Source organism: Mus caroli, chromosome 1 (genome assembly GCF_900094665.2).
Source record: "Mus caroli chromosome 1, CAROLI_EIJ_v1.1, whole genome shotgun sequence".
Classification (NCBI taxonomy): Eukaryota; Metazoa; Chordata; class Mammalia; order Rodentia; family Muridae; genus Mus; species Mus caroli.
This window is the reverse complement of record NC_034570.1, coordinates 122,983,876-123,003,378: the sequence shown is the minus strand read 5'-3', so window position 1 is coordinate 123,003,378 and position 19,503 is coordinate 122,983,876. Positions and strand designations below refer to the sequence as shown.

The 19,503-nt window shown below is 39.0% G+C and overlaps 1 protein-coding gene across 6 annotated transcripts in view; it reads left to right on the top strand.

The window, feature by feature from the left end:
* The window catches only part of Srgap2 (SLIT-ROBO Rho GTPase activating protein 2), a 239,550-nt gene that overhangs the window by 105,640 nt on the left and 114,407 nt on the right, over positions 1 to 19,503 (top strand). For all 6 annotated transcript variants that reach the window (XM_029477380.1, XM_021172064.2, XM_029477361.1 and 3 more), the window contains exon 4: positions 15,687 to 15,849. In XM_029477380.1, coding sequence (XP_029333240.1) covers positions 15,687 to 15,849 — 163 coding nt within the window. The remainder of the gene's footprint in view (positions 1 to 15,686; positions 15,850 to 19,503) is intronic.

Sequence of the window (19,503 nt, the reverse complement as noted above, 5' to 3'; positions counted from 1 at the left end):
TACTGGGGTTGCAGGCATGTACCACCACATGACACTTTTCTTAGATTCTGAGCTTATTTTTTGTACTTTCTTGGTGCTGCTTTTGTGAGATTCCCATTACATCATTAATCACCTTCAGTTATAGATAGTAAGACTTAACAGCAATTTCAGTTCTGCCCCTCTATCTTTGTCCTCCCTTCCTTTTTGTGGCACTAGGGCTGTAACCTATAGCCGCACATCTGCACACAGCTAAGCAGGTGTTCTGCCTCATTTCCAACCCCGAGGGCTGGCTTTTCTTTATCCCTATCAAGTACATGGTACTAAGCAAAATGAGTGCTTAGAAACTTTATACTTCACAATGCAGTCAGGAAAATATATGTCTGTAGTGTAATACAAACTTAAAATATGCTTAGAAAGGTTCTCACCTTTAATCAAATGAAGAGAAGACAATATATCAGGTTTGGACAAATGTTTGTGCCACTCTAGTTAGCCAGAAACAACTGTTTTCATAATCTTTGGTTAAAACCATTTGTTGTTTGGGGACTATTAACAATACTCTTACATTGTTAATAATTCTGGAAAGCAGGTCACTGGTTGTTTTGTCCAGAAGTTTAGGAAATAAATAGAATTTCCTAGTTGGCTTATTTTTTTAAGCAAACATTATGAGCACTTACTCTTTGCTAGGGATCTGCTAGGAATGAAATAGAACCAGAAGATTAAGCTGACGCTTTAATAGTAGAGGTTGCTGATTAACATGAAAAAGTGTAAGTGTGTGTGTCTGCATTTTTGTGTTCTGATAAGGCATGGATCCAAGATGAGGAGCCCAAAATGTTGAGGGAGATGAGGAGCCCGAAATGTTGAGGGATGCTTTTAGACACTCGAATAAACACTTGGCTTCATTTCATCATCAAAAGTGAATAATTTTGCACAGGTTCTGCCCAGGCTTTAGAGTCATAGAGAGGACTGACCTCCCCTTTTTTCAGGAGGCTCATGGTGCCGTGGGGGAGATAGGCTTATATGAAAAAGCAAAGTAACATATGCTTACTGCCAAAGGAGAGGTGAGGAAAATGGCTTCACTTTCTCCCAGAATGGAATCCTTGATCATTTTTTTTATTTTGACATATTTTATAATTATAAAAAATGTAAAAATAATACAAAAATATCATATATCAGTTTACCCATATTGAAAGTAAGATTAATATAGCACACATTTGTTTAACATACTTCTCTTACTTTTCATGTGCAACTTTCAGTGTTTGTGTTCCTGAGGCGCTTCAGAATACATTTGCAGACATGGTGTTCTTTTATCCCTACGTACTTCAGTGGGTATTTGTTAAAAAGGTCATTGTTTTCTAACATAATCACAGTGTACTTGTCAAAATCAGATCATGAAGATCACCATGATAATACCTAATCAGTGGGCATCCAGATTTTACCAATTATTTGAAAAGGAAAGTTCAAATTGTGTAGATCTTAAGTTGGCTTGTCTCTAAATGTCTTTTAATGTAGAATAGATCTTGAGCCTCTGTATTTTATTACACTGGCTTTTTTTTTTTTGAACATTTGACCCAAAAATTACTACTTAATTTGCTATTTCTAGAATGAATTATTTTTGTTTGTTTTTGTTGTTGTTGCTGTTGTTTTGAAACAGGGTTTCTCTGTATGATGATGGCTGCCCTGGACCAGGCTGGCATCAAACTCTGAGATTCACCTGACTCTGCCTGTGCCTCTGCCTCCTGAGTTCTCAGACTAAAGGCAAGCATTACCACCACCCTTAATTTTCTATTTCTGGTCTTCTGATGATACCATCTGTGATTTGATTCAGGTAACACAGGTTGGTAGGAGTACCATAGAGGTTGCTGTCATGGTTTTCTCAGTGTGCCATGTCACTTGCTGGTGATGACTCTGTTACTTGTCCGTCCATTAAAGTGGTATCTTTCAGTTTTCTCTGTTTTTGATATAATTCTTAAAGCTACTCTGACATGTGGAGACATAATTTTCATCTGTGTATAAATACTAGTAGTTTTGGTACTCCAAACTACTAATATTTGGAGGATGATCACCAAAAAATCATTTTCCCAATTCCTCTAATTATGTTTATGTTTTCCAGGTGGGATTTTGTAGAAGCAGTGATTTCTCACCTTTTTTTTTTTTTTTTTTTGGTCTTGTTTATATCAAATGTGAACTGGTAGATATCTATTTTCTTTAATAGTTTATGATCCCTGAATATTTTTATTTACCTTCATGTTCATGGTGTCCTATACCTGATTGCTGGGTCTTGTGGCCTTATGAAATCTCTCCTATCCTTTTATTGAATACTTTCATACTGTGTGGCATAAGATGGTCCAGGCTCAGACTGAATTTTCCTTGTTTCTGTTCTAGAAAGCCATTTCTTTAGAGAGTCCCAGTTGCATTTAGTAAGGAATTAAATCTAGAAACAACAGTTGCTTATGCGTGCTATTTTTTACTGGAGTTTTTAACTATGTAGAGTCACTGTCAGCAAAGGTAGTAGTAGACAGATCAGATGTAAGGTCAGAAACCAAGTACTTTTTCTTCTCCATTTATATTTAGATTCTCTTCTGCTTATGGCAGGACTGCATTCTGATAAATTCATGAAAAACTGGAAGTGTAAGCTGAAAGTGCATTTAATACACTTAATAAGCTCCATAACTTAGCGATGTAACACACTCTAGAGTATTATTTACATTTGTGATCACATGTTGGCTACTGACCAGAATCACCAAAGATGTCATACTGGTTATACCTAACCAGGAAGAGATTTAAAATTCAAATTTCAAAAATAGTTTCTACTGAATGCATATTGCTTTGACACCATTATGAAGTAAAAAGAAATTAAGCTCAACCATCATTAACCCAGACCTATATAAAAGCCTGTGAGTTTGCATCAGTCATCAGTTCTGTTTTACTGCCACATGCTCTATTTAAATGTCTCCACTCTGCATATTTGTAGTTTTTGTCTGAGCAGTGAAGAATCTGGTTCTATTATCCATAACATATTAGTTATTTACTCCTGGACTGAACAGAATGCAGTTTCAAGATTCTAACCTTTAACCTCTGAAAAACACTGACCCAGTTACTCGTGGCTTAGCATATTCCAGGTTCTGTCTCCAGCCAAAGCATTGTGTTCCAAAAGTTGTTCCTTAGTACTTTCTCCTTTAAAGCTCAGACCTTAACTGTGGCCATATTATTTATTTGAAATACAGTTTTGTTTACATTTAATTTTTCTTCTCCAGGTTGAGAGTTTGATAAACATTCTCGCTTCCAAATCTTTCTCTTGATGAGAAATGAAAAAGCTTAAGGAAGTGCTGGCATGGTGGCACATGCCTTTAATCCCAGCACTTGGAGGCCGGGGCAGGCAGATCTCTGATTTTGAGACAATCCTGGTCTACAGAATGAGTTTCATGACAGCCAGAGCTACACAGAAAAACCCTGTTTCAAAAAACAGTACAAAACAAAATAAAACAAAACAAGGAACAAAACGAAAAAGAAAAAGCAAAAAGAAAAGCAAAGAAGCTTAAGGAAAAGCAAGAGACGTGATCATCCATCCATAGGTGATATCAGGATGTTAGCATAAGTCAGTTATGGTGTCAGAAGGCAGTTGATGAGTGTATCCGAAGACTGTCTATGGACTTGTCCTCCTATTTCTGAGCCAGCTGTGACTCTAGGACAAGCTACTCTGTGGATGTGAACTCTTTGGCCTTGCATCTTTTAGGATGACCCTGCTTATATTCTCCCTCCCATTCTTGGCAGTCACGTCTCACACTTAGGGAACCAGAACCAGAATTCAGCTTTTAATCTCAGGCTTGTGCTGTGGTTGTGTAGACCACTTACCAGTGGCTCATGTCACATGCCTGATGTAGGACCTTTTGCAATCTTGATCTGGCCTAGGGCCCATTTCCAGGGACTCCCTACAACTCCCTGATGTCCCTTACTTTTTTCTGTGTTAGCTTTCTTCACCGAGACACAGTGGCTTCTCCAACAACTCTTACACTGATTTTGACCTGGTTATCTTCCTCTCTGGGGATGACTTCTAGATTCTCCTTCCTATGTCTTACTTAACCCTCATCCCTCTACCTCCCACACACTCCTTTTATTTCTTTTCCCTCCAGATAGCTGTAACCTGGTCAGTGCTGCTGTTTCCAGCTGTTCAGAATCTTCTGCAACCTAAGCTCAAAAACAGATGGACTCAAAGCTTCAGAGGCTGTGCTGGTTTCTACATCCTGAAAACAAATTACTAAAAATCATCAGAATATTGTAGAATAGCTTTGGGGGTTAGTCTTCTCAGTGGCACTTCCTCTTCCATTCCTCCATTTCCCTACCTCCCCCCTCATAATCTTCACCACTTTCTATTTTTCCTTTGTATGCCTTCCTTAGCAAGGCTAGTTCCCAGAGCTTTCACTCTGTTTCTATTCTTCCAATATGCTAATGGGTTTAAACCATTATGTATGATATGATTGACAACCAAGCTGGAGATGCTGGCATTTTTCTAATTTTGCTGTTTTTGAATCATTTAGGGCTGTTTGGTTGGTTGGTTGGTTTGGTTTGGTTTTTTTTCCTTTTGGTCATATAAATGAGGCTCAGCTCTCAGTGATCAAGAAGTTGTCACTTAAGAACAAAAGTGCTCTCCTACTGATTTTATCCATAGGGATACAGAAGGGAGCCTCCCACTGCATGCCTGCCTGCCTTGCCAAGTGTGTGTAGAGACTTCCTATAGATAGCAAATGTTTCACTTAAGAGTCAAGTAGCATTGTGCCCACATCATTATTTTCAAAATCTTTCTTCTTTGAAATTGCCAACTACTTTCTTCCCATGTTCTTTAAAAGGTTGTCTAACTCAGCATTTCTAGTTACTGTAAATATAAGAAGAAATCAACATAGTGGAGCTATTTATCATATGCACAACAAAGGCAGTGGTTGTCAGCTATAGAGCATCAGGAAGAAGATAGTGCAAAATGTGGTCAACTTGGGATGTCTGCTGTGACCAGAACACTAAATACCTGTAGGGATTGTCCTGAAAAGAGGTTCTTAGGGAATGGGCTTCCAGAAGCTCAGGGAATTCTGTGCTTACAGGAAGTTAGGAGATTTGTCCTTGATTTCTCTCTCTCCTCCTGATTCCTCTGTGTGTGTGGTGTACAACTGTAATCTATATACTGGAGAAACTGAGGCAGGGGAATGTGAATTCTAAGCTAGCTTGGGCTACATAGTGAGACCCTGATTAAAATAAACAACTAACAAAACAAAACAAACGAGAACAGAAATACAAGGCAGTATACATTTGTATTTTTAACTGAGGACATCCCTGTCAAAAACAAAGATAAATTTTGTTATTTACAATATAAACTGTGATATTTTCTTTTTAAAAAATATTTATTATTGAGTTAATGTGTCTATGTGTTGGTACCTGAATATTGTACCCATGGAAGCCAAAAAGAGAGATTGGATGCCCTGGAGCTAGAGTTGTAGGTGGTTGTGAGCTGCCTGACAAGGGTACTGTGATCCAAACTTGGGTCTGCTCTCTACAAAAGCAGGACTCACTCTTAAACACTAGCTATCTTGACAGCCCCAGGACATTTTCTACTATGTTCTGTTACTCTGCTCCACTGTTTTCTGAGTTTTAGAGATTGGGAAGCAGAATGCTAGTTTTAAATCTATTATTATTTCAGCTACATTAGTGCCTTGTATCACATAGATTGAAAAATATTTCTCTAAGAACATTAGTTCTAAAGTGTTTTCACAGTGTGCAGAATTACCTGGAATGCTTATTTAAAAGGGAAGATTCCTGGGCATTACTCCAGCTCACAGTTTAAGCAAGCACTCCAGGTGATTCTGTTGCAAGGTGATTTGGGGTCACTTAGAGAAAAGGAATTTAGGAGCCTGGCTGTCTAAAAATTCAGTTCACATACTAGCTTGGAAATGGAAGATAACAGGATTCAAATCCTGATTGAGAAGCTTCCATTTCAGAATGACCCTAACCATCTACAGTGCCTCCTGGATCTTACCTACTATGCCTTGATGGCTTTCTTTTTAAAATGTCTATTATGGTTCTTATACAGCAGAAAACATTTTAACTGAAGCCAAAGAATAGAGAATGAAGGAAATGAAAGGTCCTTTTACAGAGTGGCCGGGTATGGCACAACCCTCCGGTAGGTGCCCAGAGCCAGTCCCAAATTAGAATGGGTGGGATTCAAAACTGTTTTCTCTTCACTAGCCTTTCATGTGTAACCACATGCAGTGTGTCAACATGTTTCCTGGCGCCTCTAGTCACCAGCAGCTTTGCTCCCTCTGGGTTCATGGACCCTTGGTATTCCTGTTATGTGTTGTCTTAGAATAGCTCTGTGCTCTGGGCAGCTAAGCATTGTCCATTAACTCTTTCAGCACTAGGTCTTTGTAGACATTAAGTCAGGCTTTCTGGTTGAAATGTAGCAACCACCACAATGAAATAAGAAAATGGTTGCCAGTCAAGAGACCTGGGCTCTTGTCTTGTTCCACCACTATTTGTGTGACCTCAAGATCCATGAGTATCATTTCCCTCCCATGGAAAATGATGGGTTTGGTTTAGACTCTTCACCATCTTGAAAGTCCCTTCTAATTCTGAAATTGCATGATTCTATTTTTTTGTACCCTCTGGCTTTTCTCTTTACACTTTAAACTTTTCCCCTTTCAAGTCTGGGCAAGGTTGGGTGCAACAGATTTACTAAACTTGGAATTTCCCTAGAACCGGATGATAAGTTCATAATAGCAAGACATATTCTTATTTAGTGCACTGACATAGTCTAAATGTATCAAACATATTCATTGTAGTACTTAAGAGAAGATCTGAGAAGTTTAAAATGTGTTTGTCTTTAGGAAAATTACAACTTTACTGAAGCCATTTTGTGAGAGTGTAGATTCATTAAGTGGGCTGTCAAGTAGTAATAACAGTTGTTAAAGTAGTAAGTATTGATGATACTGATTCATGGCTGGAGAACACTTCCTGTGAGTAAAGCTTTTTAATGGACATCACCTTGTTTGATTTAATCTTAACAGAAGCTGGATGAGCTAGGCATTGGGTCTGTTATCTTCATTTATGCTTTTAAATAGGAAAAGAAAATATGAAGGCCACAGTACATTTGTCATTTACTAAGATTATCTGACTATCCAGTAGCAGAGCTGAATCTGGGTCTTAGGGTGCTTTAGACGGAGTACTTTCTCACTGGGGTAGAATCATTTATTCATCCAAATTCCATAAGGAACTGAACTCAAAATTTGACCTACTAACCTGGAAACTGACTAGGGCATCCTTATACTACCCAGCCCTTTAAGTTTCACTAATAAAGTAGTAACCTGGCTAATAATATGCCTGAGTTTGGAGTGCACAAGCCAATGAAGATACAAATTTAGTCACTCGGCTGCTACTCAGAGAATAAACATGTGATAACAGCACATGGAAAGTAGTAATGACATATGAAGCTGCTCTGAGGACTGCATAGCTTTGTTCTTCTTAGCTTTGGTTTCAGACTGCTTTCCTCATTGTTATCATGAGCCATAGAGTAAGGACTCCCTATCCCACCAACATACATTAGGAAAGGGAGGCACTCGGCATGCTGCTTTATCTCCTTCTAGCTGGCAATCAATCAGTCACTTGCTGGCTGTAGATCAAATTTCTGCACTTGTGCCTGGTGCCTGCGAGATGCCTGCGCTAAAGGGAGCATTTGATGCTTTGAAATAATGTGTGGATTTCAGAATGGTGCCATTCTATTTTGGCACACATAGGTATTTAGTTCCCTAGCCTGAATGACCAAGAGTGACCCAGACAATATGCCTCAGTCATCTTTCAGGGTTTTATTTATTTTAAAAAATATGCTAACACATCTGTGGTTTTCTCTATATAGTTGTCATTACTTACAGGGCTTCTGGTGACATCTTAATTAAGTAGAGAAGAAAAAACTGAAGATTTAATTGTAGAATTGTTCACAGTTCTTTCTATAGAACACAAGGATCCAACTAAAGATGTAATAGTGATGGCTATAAACTTTTCAGCTGAGAAACCATATGAATCTGTGCTGTTTGGTTATTGCTCATCGCTTTGCTGTGTATTTCTCTTGCTATATTTTAGTTTTGTTGATTATTTGTACTTCAGGCCTTTTGATGTGATCACTGCCCTTTTTTTGAGACATGGTATAATTGTATAGGTCTAGCTAGCCTGGAACTTGCAACAATCCTCCTGCCTCCCCCTCCCAAATTCTGGAATTATAGGGATAAACTATGCCTAGTATTAATCCCTGCATATTTCAGTATGCCTTGAGATGGGTCTGTCTAGTGTTCAAATGACTTTCTATGGATTACTTAGAAGTTTCTATCATATTTTATGTTCTCCAGTATTAAGATAATATGCATAGTATCCAAGGAGAGTGGAGTAAAGAAAGGGAAGGCCCCATGTCTACAGAAGCTATAAAGAAGGCTGTGATAAGCAGACCTTCTAATTCAGTCAAATGAGGCTTTCTCAGTGGGCTTGTCTATATCTGTTTACACACAGTGAGACCAGGATAAACAAAGTGTGGGTTTCACCACCAGAAACAGTTTAGGAGAAAGAAGGACAAAGAAAGAAAGAAAGAAAGAAAGAAAGAAAGAAAGAAAGAAAGAAAGAAAGAAAGAAAGAAAGAAAGAAAGAAAGAAAGAAAGAAAGAAAGAAAGAAAGAAAGAAGGAAGGAAGGAAGGAAGGAAGGACGGAAGGAAGGAAGGAAGGAAGGAAGGAAGGAAGGAAGGAAGAAAGAAAGGAAGGAGAGAGGCAGGGAGGTAGAGAAGGAAGGAAGGAAGGAAGGAAGAAAAAGGTAAATTTCTAAAGCTCTCAGCTCTTGGGCATGTCCCTATCTGAAGGTTATAGCTGAGCTCCATGGGACTGCTCCACTGCTATAAAAATCCCATTCACAATAGCTCTTTCCCTAAACCTGATTAGAGGGGACAGTTAGACTGTTTTGAGTAAGGCACATACACAGCTTCTTGAATCCTTTCTAATCGTCTGTCTAGGCAAGCATATGGTCCTAACTTGACATTTTGAGAGCTTATTTCTTCAGTCATAGTGTATATTGGTTTTGCCTTGGGTACCTCTCTGTTCCTGTCTCTAAGCTTTCCTACTCTGATCTCATTGTTGGCAGAGCTGCAGCCACAGCTGTGATAAATCCAGAGAAGTGTGCCCACCTCCTGTCTGCTTGCCTATCTTTGAAAGGTACCTCCAGGCTGCCACTGTACTACTGTGTCACACAACCCGCAGCCACCATTCCAGGCAAAATCTTTTTAAGTCAGTTTCTGCCTTGGCGATTTAATTTTTAAATTCTCCCCTCCTTTTAACACCTTCTCTAGCAAATCCAATCCATCCTCTGCCTTATCTGGGTCAGCAAGGGTCTGATTTTATGCACAGCACTGTCAGACCACAAATCCGCTGCAGCTTTTCCTCTATGAGCTCGTCTGTTTCTGTCAGCATCAGCAAAATGCATAATAAAGAAAATAAGCCAGAAAGGCTAATAACACTCATCTGAATAAAATAATCTCTTTGGCTGCTTCAGTTCATTTCATTTTAATCAAGGTGCCAAGAGGGAATTTGGGTTTGCATTTTTTTTATTTATTTTATTTCTTTGAATTCAGCTTCTCTCTCGTCATTCGTTTGCTGTCAAACCATCACCAAATGAGCTCCTTTATCACACACATACCTGCTCTTTTTCTCATTGGAGCCTTAATAACATATATTGAATGATGAATTTAAATCATTCAGAGTTTTGTCTGTCATCACAGAACTGTTATCTCAAAGTGAGAAATTGTGTTCTTAGATGCATTGACAATTGCCAGCTTTTTAGAAATTGGCAGGTCTGATAGGGATTCTGCTCTGGAGTGGAGGCTTTGGAAGTTGCTGGTGCTACTGGGATTCTGGGCTCCCTTTGAATTCTTTCTTGTCAGCCTCGGCACACAGTTCCCACTGAGGAACACAGGACTATTGTTCTACCTTGTCTCTTTGGGAAGGGATAGTGGAATACTGAAGTCTGCTCTCCTTTCTTGTTTCTCTCATGTCTTCCTAGAGACACGCAGCTGCTTGGTTAATTGCCTATCGCTATCTTATCCAACTGTGATTTGCTAAGGGTTGTGCACTTTTAGTAGGCTGCACTCTTGGCTGTGACCCGGTGCCTGTTGAGGAACATGTTGGAACTGGATGAAAGCTAAGTCTTTGTTTGTTTGGAAATGAAAATACTAATATTTCTCCCATTTGCATAGTGTTTTGTGTTGCTAAAGTTCTCTTGCATCCATCATTTCAGCTGATCTACAACAACAGCCCTGAGAAAGGGCAAATAATAGACTGTAAACCCAGAAGGAAACCCCAGTCTAGCAATGCAGAAGCTCTAGCCATCCAACACCAAGACCAAGTTCTGCAGGGCCATCGAAGCGGCTGTAGCTAATTAATTGCCATCCCATACTGGAGGAGCTTCTGGGATCTTAGCAGTGATCTATTGACTGGGTTTCAGAAGGTAGATGGGCACTGTCCATTTTGTAGATGAGCTGGTAGGAAACTGGTGGGACAAGTGTTTTTGTATGTGAGCTTATTGAAACAACCAGAGGAAATATGAGGGGGGTGGAGATAGTATATAATGTACAGATTTTATGATTGTGGGGCTGCTTTTTATCTTGGCCATCTTAGAAATCTTCTTAGTAATCTGTTCAGAAGTGTTTGAACATCCATAGGTGTAACCTCTATTGAGGGAGAAAAACTGGGCTCTTGTCTTCAAGTTAATGTTCCCAATTCATTTGTGCAGGTTTATCTTGGCCAGTGCCTTTGTAGTGATAATCTCTTTTGTAGTTGTACACTGGTTTATGACTCTCTGGGTTTCCTTTCTTTTGACTAAAGTCATCTTTTCTGCAACACAGCGTGGTGTTTTCTTGGTCTTCCTCCTGAATTTTTTAAAGTAAGGAAAACACTTCTGAATATTTTGTTTGCTTTTTAAGGATCAGTTTAAGGAGGTTCACAGCTGTGTTCCAGCATATTCCTAAGAGACAGAGACCCTTTAAATGTCCAGGAATTATACAGCCTGAGACTTGGAGTTGAGGGGAGGAGGAGAGAAGGAAAACAAAGACATTATACTAACAAATGTTAGATGGAAAAGATATTATAGACAGATTTTGATCTCCTAACCAAATAAAGTTCTCCCAGTTTCATTGGTTCCAAATCAAGTAAGTCTGCAAAGCTACTAGAGTAGGAAGCTGTCCTCAGAGCCTTGTGGCTCTCCTAGGAAAGCTCATTGGCTTGCTTATTTCTAATCTGACGAGTAGTGCAGCTTTGTTCTCAATGGCTGGGAAAAGTGCCTGTATAGTATGCTTATATTTCCTTCTTCCACATTCTCTTCAATTCCTTGCCCCATGATTGCCTTTATAGAAAGAAAGCATCTATTTGTAAGAGGATAGTGTCTAAGAAATAATATAGATTCAGAAGATCCAAATACTGTGTGAAAAACTATAGTAGTATTAAGAGGCTAGCAACTCCTGGAAGAAATAAAGTAACTGTTGTTGATATTGGCTTGTGTCTGCTGTTGTCTTCTGAGGCAGGGTCCTTCTTGTGTCCCTCTGGTCAGCTCAGGCTAACTTCAGATTCTTGATCCTTATACCTCTACTTTCTGAGTGTTGGGATTATAGCCACCATGCCTGGTGCTATAGACTATGCTTTTAAAATAAAATTTTATATGTGAATACATAAAGGTGAGAGAGAAGGTGAGAGAGACGGTGAGAGAGAGAGAGCAATACTTTTAAACTACAGAGTTTTAGAGTTTTTAGAATCAGTCATTATGAAAAATGGGGCTTTGTTTATGAACTAAAAATATTCATATCAGAATTATGAATAAAAGTTGTAGTTTTCTGTAGTTTCATCATCACCATTATTTCTGTGTTTGGTTTGGATTCTTCATGATTAATAAAGTCCTGCAGGACAGAGATAGCTCAGCAATAGAGTCCTTGCAAGACCCTGGCTCAGTCCACAGAAGCTTTTGCCACCCCTCCAATTTTTTTTTAATTCATACCTGAGTAATGGTACTACTCTTGGTATACTTTCAAATTGATTTGGGTGTTTGCAAAAGAATAATATTTTTGTTTTAAAATTAAGCTATTAATATTACCTAGAGACTGTTCCCATTGCAAATATTAATTATGTACATCCTAATATTTATAATAAGCATAGTAGCAATTGGATAATGAAATGGCATGATTCAAGTGTCAATTCCCTAGCTACTCATGATCTACCATGAACCCAGCCTAGACCACCAACTTCTCTGTCTACTCTCATAAGAAGCACATAGAAACCAATGGCAAAATTGAGTCTCATAAGACCTTCCCCTTTAAAAACTATGTGTAATAGCCTGGTATATTCTATACTTACAGAAGACATGGATATTCTGCCAAGAGAAATGGCCTGAAAAAATATATATTAGAGTTTTAATACTATATCTTTTAAAAAATTATCATTGTATATGCATGTCACAGCACACATTGGAACAACTTTCGGGAGTCAATTCTTTCCTTACACTGTGGGATCCAGGGATTGAACTCAGGTCATTAGGTTTACATGGCAAGTGCTTTTACACTGAGCCATCTTGCCAGACCTCTTTAGTACTTTTTAGGGGGTGGAAAAGATGACTCAGCACTGGCTGCTCTTCCAGAGGACTCAGGTTCAATTCCCAACATCCACATGACAGCTCACAACTGTCTTACCAGTTTCAGGGGCTCTGACACCCTCACATAGATATACATGCAGTCAAAATATCAATGCACATAAAATAAAGATAAATAAATTATTAAGTAGTACTTTTAAAAATTGTGTTATGTTTTTTCAGAATACTGTTAACCAGAACTGATTTGGGAATCACTTTGAAAGTTTCCTTGAATTAAGAAGATAGGATATCATTGAATACACATATTCAAATCTGTTACCATTGTGAATCTAGGATTGTTTTACACCCCCATCCCATTCTAAACACTTTAAAGAGAATAGATTAATTATATGTATCTTTACCCCCTTAACTAGGTTGACTTTAAATTTCCACAGAAGTCTTTTTATTTCCCTAGAAAGTTAATGGTCATTATGGTTAGTGGTTAGTACTTAACATTGGTAATTTTGTCTGAAGAAGTATGATGGGAGGGGGCGGGGCCAGGCTTAAAATAGTTTCAATTTGGACTCAAAGGGTTGCCGATTTGAAGCAGCTTCTTAGATTTGGTTAGGTAAGTGTTTGGTTTGCTGGTCAGGAGTGTTCTCAAGCCCAGTGAGCTGTTGTGGCATTACTTGCTAATAGCTATTATTGCAGAATTAAAAAACCTCTGAGTTGAGTTCTGAGCTTGCAGGTTGCTTGGCAGCCTCTAGCTCTGAATGGAGATAATGTGCTTCTAACTCACTAGTTTTGTGCCAGGAGTCTGAGTGAGGGAAGGAAAAGAAAAGGGATGAGTTCACAGGTTTGACTCCTTTCCATGGCCACGCACACCCTTTGAAGTTGCAGGCTTGTCCAGTGCCACTGTTGCCACTTTGCAGTCTTCACTTAGACAGAAGCTCTCGAGTTTCTTTTTGCTTTGCCTCTCCTCAGCTTTCAGATCACCTCTTGACAAGTTGTGAGCCATAAATTAAACAGCAATGTAAAGTACATTGAAAAGCAAGTCAAGCATGTAGCATACCTTAAGTGATACCATAATGGATGCTGTTTTTTCTCTCCTTAAAGAAACCCAACTTCAGTATATTTAGCTATCTGCAAACTGAGCAGGTAACTGATATGCTTTGGGGATCACATTGTTTTTATTTGAAATTAACATATAGGTTTAGAATTTATGGTCCCACTGAAGCATGAATATTAGGAATGCATATATTCAAATAAGATTGTTTTCTTAATAATATGGGACATGAGATAATGGCTCAGCCAGTGACATCAAAACCCCTTTATCTGTGTTCCACGGAACTAGAGAGTCTTCTGTGAGTTTCCATGGCAGATATCTTCAAAGTTGTCTTTATGGACTCCCACAGTAGGCAAACTTGTAGAGGTTTTCGTTTGTAGTATTCCAGTGATTTTTTTTTTAATCTCTGGTAAATTATTTTTTTAATTTATTTTTAGTTATGTATATGCACATGTATATGGGTTTGTGTACATGGGTACAAGTGCCTATGGATGTGAGAAGAGGAGTCGATCCCCTAGAACTGGAATTACAAGTAGTTGTGAACTGTCTGATGTGGGTGCAGGAACTGAACCCAGGTCCTCTACAAGAGCAGCAAGTCTTTTCATCACTGAGCTATCTCTCCAGCCCCTACTGTAGATAAGTACTTTATCCTTGTCTCAAACTCTAATGATAAACCAGGTGACCCAAACTCTAAAATGTAGACTATGGAGATACAGTCTGATGTTTCCTAGTCAGACAATATAGAACTGTGGTCCTCTGACTTCTTCTTGCTCTTTACTAGTATGAGAGTTTCAGTTTTCTAATCATGAAAATGGTGGTAACTGAACTGGAGAGATGGCTCAGTGATTAAGAGCACTGACTGCTCTTCCAGAGGTCCTGAGTTCAAATCCCAGCAACCACATGATGGCTCACAACCATCTGTAATGGGATCTGATGTCCTCTTCTGGTGTGTCTGAAGACAGCTACAGTGTACTCATATACATAAAATAAAATAGAAATAATTAAAAAAAAAAAAAAAGATTCAGGAGCCAGAAAAAGCCAGGCAGTGGTAGTGCATGCCTTTAAACCCAGCACTTGGGAGGCAGAGGCAGGTGGATTTCTAAGTTCCATGCCAGAGTGAATTCCAGGACAGCCAGAGCTATACAGAAAAACCCTGTCTTGAACCCCTCCACCCCACCCCCAAAGAAAATGGTGGTAATTGTGGATCCTTTATTAATAAATAAATGAATGAATGAATGTTGGAGTTTAACTAAGATAGCATATTTGAAGCTTTTTACCAAGAGTTTAGAAATGTGGCCAGGCAGTGGTGGCACATGCCTGTAATCTCAGCACTTGGGAGGCAGAGGCAGGTGGATTTCTGAGTTAGAGGCCAGCCTGGTCTACAGAGTGAGTTCCAGTACAGCCAGGGCTTCACAGAGAAACCCTTTCAAACAAAACAAAAACAAAAAACAAAACAAGAGTTCAAAAATGTTCCTGTCTTCCTCTCCCATGTCTCTTTTTCCTCTTCTTGTTCTTTACCCCATTTTAGAGTTTTTCAAAAAAGAAAAAAATATAGTGATGTTGGTGTGCTAGTTTCTTACTACATTGCTATGGTCAATGACAAAAAGCAACAGACAGGAAATATTTATTTAACTCATGGTTATTGTAGGGCTCATCATGCCAGGGGATGCATGCAGGTGCTGCTTGGTTGTGGGAGCATGAGCTTGCTGTTGGCTCTCATCTCAGAGAGAGGGTACAAAGTATAATAGCCAGTAGACCTTAAGGCTCATTCCCACAGTGACCCACTTCCTCCTGCTAAACCCAACCTCCCAAAATAGTAGCTGAGGTACAAAAAGTGCAGAAATCCAGGTGTCTGGGGCTGGAGGCATGTCACATTTAAACCCTAGCAGTAGATTTTAGGGAAGATACCCTTGTTTCTGCTCCTGCTTTGATTACTGTGATTTTTGTGACATGGACTATAATCATAGCTTCTAGCTCTGCCTGCTTGCTAACACTATTTTTTTTTCTTTGATTTCTCTGTAGGAAGGACCAGAATGTTCTTTCTCCAGTCAACTGCTGGAACCTCCTCTTAAACCAAGTGAAGCGGGAGAGCAGGGATCATACCACCCTGAGTGACATCTACCTGAATAATATAATTCCTCGATTTGTTCAAGTCAGCGAGGACTCAGGAAGACTCTTTAAAAAGGTATATGGATAGCTGTTCCTAATCACAAAGGCTCTTGGCTGGAACAATGACATGACTTTGTAAATAAAAGAAAGGATATTTTCTTGACTCACATAACAGGTTTTCCACTGACCATTCTATCCTACATAGTCTTAAAAAAATAATATTTGAAGGTGGCAAACGTTTTAACCTTCCTAAGCTGAATTGATATTTCCGGGAAGACATAGCCGTGTTTCCATGGACCAGCAGCTTTATATATTGATGCTGTTCTGGTGGCTTCCTGTGTGCTTTGAAACCTCTTGGGACTCTGGGCTCTTTAGTGTTGTATCATGTTTCCTCATCTAGTTCACTTAGTAATTCCTCTGTTTGTGTTTTGAACTTAGCTTTCTTTCCAAGTTCTATCTTAGCCAACTTGGACTTGTGAATTTGGTTACTCTTAGCATGGACTCCTCACTGCTTTCTGAAGTTTGTTTGTTATCTCCATTTGTCACATGTAGAATGAGCAATTAGACTAAAGAATACCTGAAAATAGTTATCATAATCTTAAGACATTTGTCAAATATCCTTTTTCCTGTTAGTGCTGGAATTAGCCTCTTGGGAAGCCAGGAACCCCCTTTACTTGAGTTCTCTGTGGAGTTGTTCTTTCATGAGGCTTGGTTATAAGTGGTAGCAGAGACCCTGACTACTGTGCATAGTAGCTGTCTTAGTCAGTGTTCTGTTGCTGTGAGGAGACTCCATGACCACAGCAACTTTCATAAGACAATACATTTAATTGGGGCTAGCTTATAGTTTCAGAGGTTTAGTCCATTCTCATCATGGTGGCACACAGGCAGACATGATGCTAGAGAAATAGTTGAAAATTCTGGATCTTATTCCATAGACAGCAGGAAGAGAGAGAGAGAGACAGAGACTGGCTGGCTTGGGCTTTTAAAACCCCAAATTCCACCCCGCAGTGACATACTTCCTCCAACAAGGTCACTCCTAGTTCTACAAAAACACACCTCCTAATCCCTCTCAGGTACTGCCACTCGCTAATGACCAAGCTTTCAAATTTGTCAGTTTTTGGAGGCCAGTCTTATTCAAATTACCATATATACCATGTCTGACTTTCAATCTTTGACATTCCCCAGAGAATTTTTAGAAAGTGAATGTCACAGAAATTCACAGAAAGTGAATGTGTGTATGTAAATATATGTATAAATGTATGAAAATATATATATTCATTGACTTATAACATATCTAGAATTAAAGTTAGAGATTGAGTAAAGAGTCTAATAATCAGAATTATCATTGCTATATCTATAGCCCTTAATCAATTACCTAGTTCTTAACATTGAAAAATGTTTCAGATTTGATTAGACTTAAAATTAGTTCAGAATTTCTTCCATTTTTACTGGCTGGCCTGAACAAATGGCTGAGTTCTATACTGTGTACTTAACTGCATCTATGAAGGAACATTTTCTGTGTTTAGAGGCAGGGTATTGAGGGCACAACATCTGAAAAAGAGGAAAAGGGTAACTGCCCTTAATGCTCACTATAGTCTGTTTGTGACCCGGCTGTGCGGTGACTGGAGCTTCCTTTGTTTTGTTTGGGTTGGGGCCACTTTCTAGCATCTTCATGGTTCCCAGCATCTGCTCTGGCTTACTTATTGTTAATCTGAATTTCTATGTATCACATAGTAATGCATGTTCAGTAATATCAAATAGTAATACATGTTTCTATGATTGAAATAACTTATTTCAGACTCTGATCTCTTTTGCTTTTTGTGATCTTAACACCTGCTTATCTTAGCCCTGAAAAAGTTAGACTGCTAGTTTCCTCCTTCATTTTCTCTATCCATGTGAGAACAATACTTCCATGAGAGGTTTTTACCTAACTCAATCTCAGACAGTCTCTCAGCTTTCTTTTCTTCTAGGTTTAGAGTGTATTAGTTCCTTTTCTGCCGCTGTGATAAAGTAATACGACCAAGGGCACCTTACAGAGAAGGGCTATTTGGATATGGTTCTAGAACAGTAAGAGCCCATCGTGGTGAAGTATAGCATTTAATATCAGGCATGATGGCAGCAGGAGGAAGCTGAAAGCTCACATCCCAATGCAAGTGTGAAGCACAGAGAGTGAACTGGACCTGGAGTGAGGCTTTACCCTCAAAGCCTACCCCTTCTGACTACTTCCTTCCACAAGGCCACAGCACCTGAACATCCCAAATAGTAACACCAGCTGGGAATCAAGTGCTCAAATGTCCAAGACTATGAAGAACATTTCTCATTACATCACCACAGAGAGGCATAAGCTGAGAGATTTGTACCCTCCACATCCCAGAGAAATCTGTGGTAGCAATAGCCATATACCAAAGCCACTTATCCTGGCTTTTCCAGTACTCATCTTCATTTCACCAGAGACCTGGGGCATGTCACCTTTAGAAGGAAAAAACCTTCCACCAATGGCATTGCTAGCAGGGCCTCTGGGTTGACCTCTGTGTGTTTAAAGCTGTGTTTCTAGACTGATGATAGAAGGAAGAATTTACTATTGTTTATGATACTTTGTAGAAGAAAAGCAAACATATGGTAAGTTTGTAGTTAAATGCATTTTCACAAATGGAATACACCTATGTAACCAGTGCCCTGGTCAGGAATCCAAACATTTCATCACTCCAAAAGCTCCATCTTCCTTTTCCAAATTCTGAAGCCCTAAGGACAGCCACATCTCTGATTTCTAACAGCAAACTTTGGTTGTGCTTGGATTCATACTTTGTTTGAGTAGAATCATACAGTAGTATGGACTTTTGGGTATGATTTCTCTCATTGTCTTTAAGTATATTATAATATTGTGTAAGTGCAGATCATAAGACTGTTTCTCGATTGTTGTTACTTGGTTTCAATATATTATTGAGATATAAATAGGATTGTTACATTCAACTATTTAGTGATTCTCTAAACCCCAGTTTTCCATTGTCTTGTATAGAGTATATTGCACCTGAAGAATTAGAATCCCACTGATAAAGATATAGTAATTAGATAAGAGACCAAAGGAATGGCTATGAGCATCTTTTCTATAATATGAAGCATTGTGCTACCTGAATAGGGGCCTATTCCAGGAGATCTTTCTCATGTTGGACCTGCTATTAACTTTGAGAAGCTGAGCTCTAGACCTGGACTTCTTTATATGCTTCAGTTCTCTGAAGTTAGAAAACAAAACAACAAATCCCCACAAAAGTCAGTTTATATTATAGATCTCCATGGTACCTTTTGTCCTATGCTAGAGGTTTCTTCTGAATGTTGGGTAACTTCAGTTGCATTTTGAAAGGTAAATTTTAGTTCTAGAAATTAGCAAAGATAAGTGGGGTCTAGGGCTAGCTGATTTGCACAATAGAAAGCCAAGTTTGTCAAGGAATGATGCATCATTTCAAAGGCCATTACAATGACCAGTAACCAAGAGATAGCAAACTGGAATCTTAGCACAGATAGCATCTTTTGTTTTACCAGTAAATTTGTATCTTCTTCAAAGACATGGGCTTCAGAAAAGGTACCCTTATTCCTGGTTTTACTGTGGATGCCTGTGTTTAATATAAGTCTATGAAAGTTAATGACAAAGGTTATGATAAGAAAAGTCAGGGTAGGACCACAGGCCTCATCCGGCTGGATCAGCGCCGGGGTAGCGGGAGCGCAGGGTTGCCTG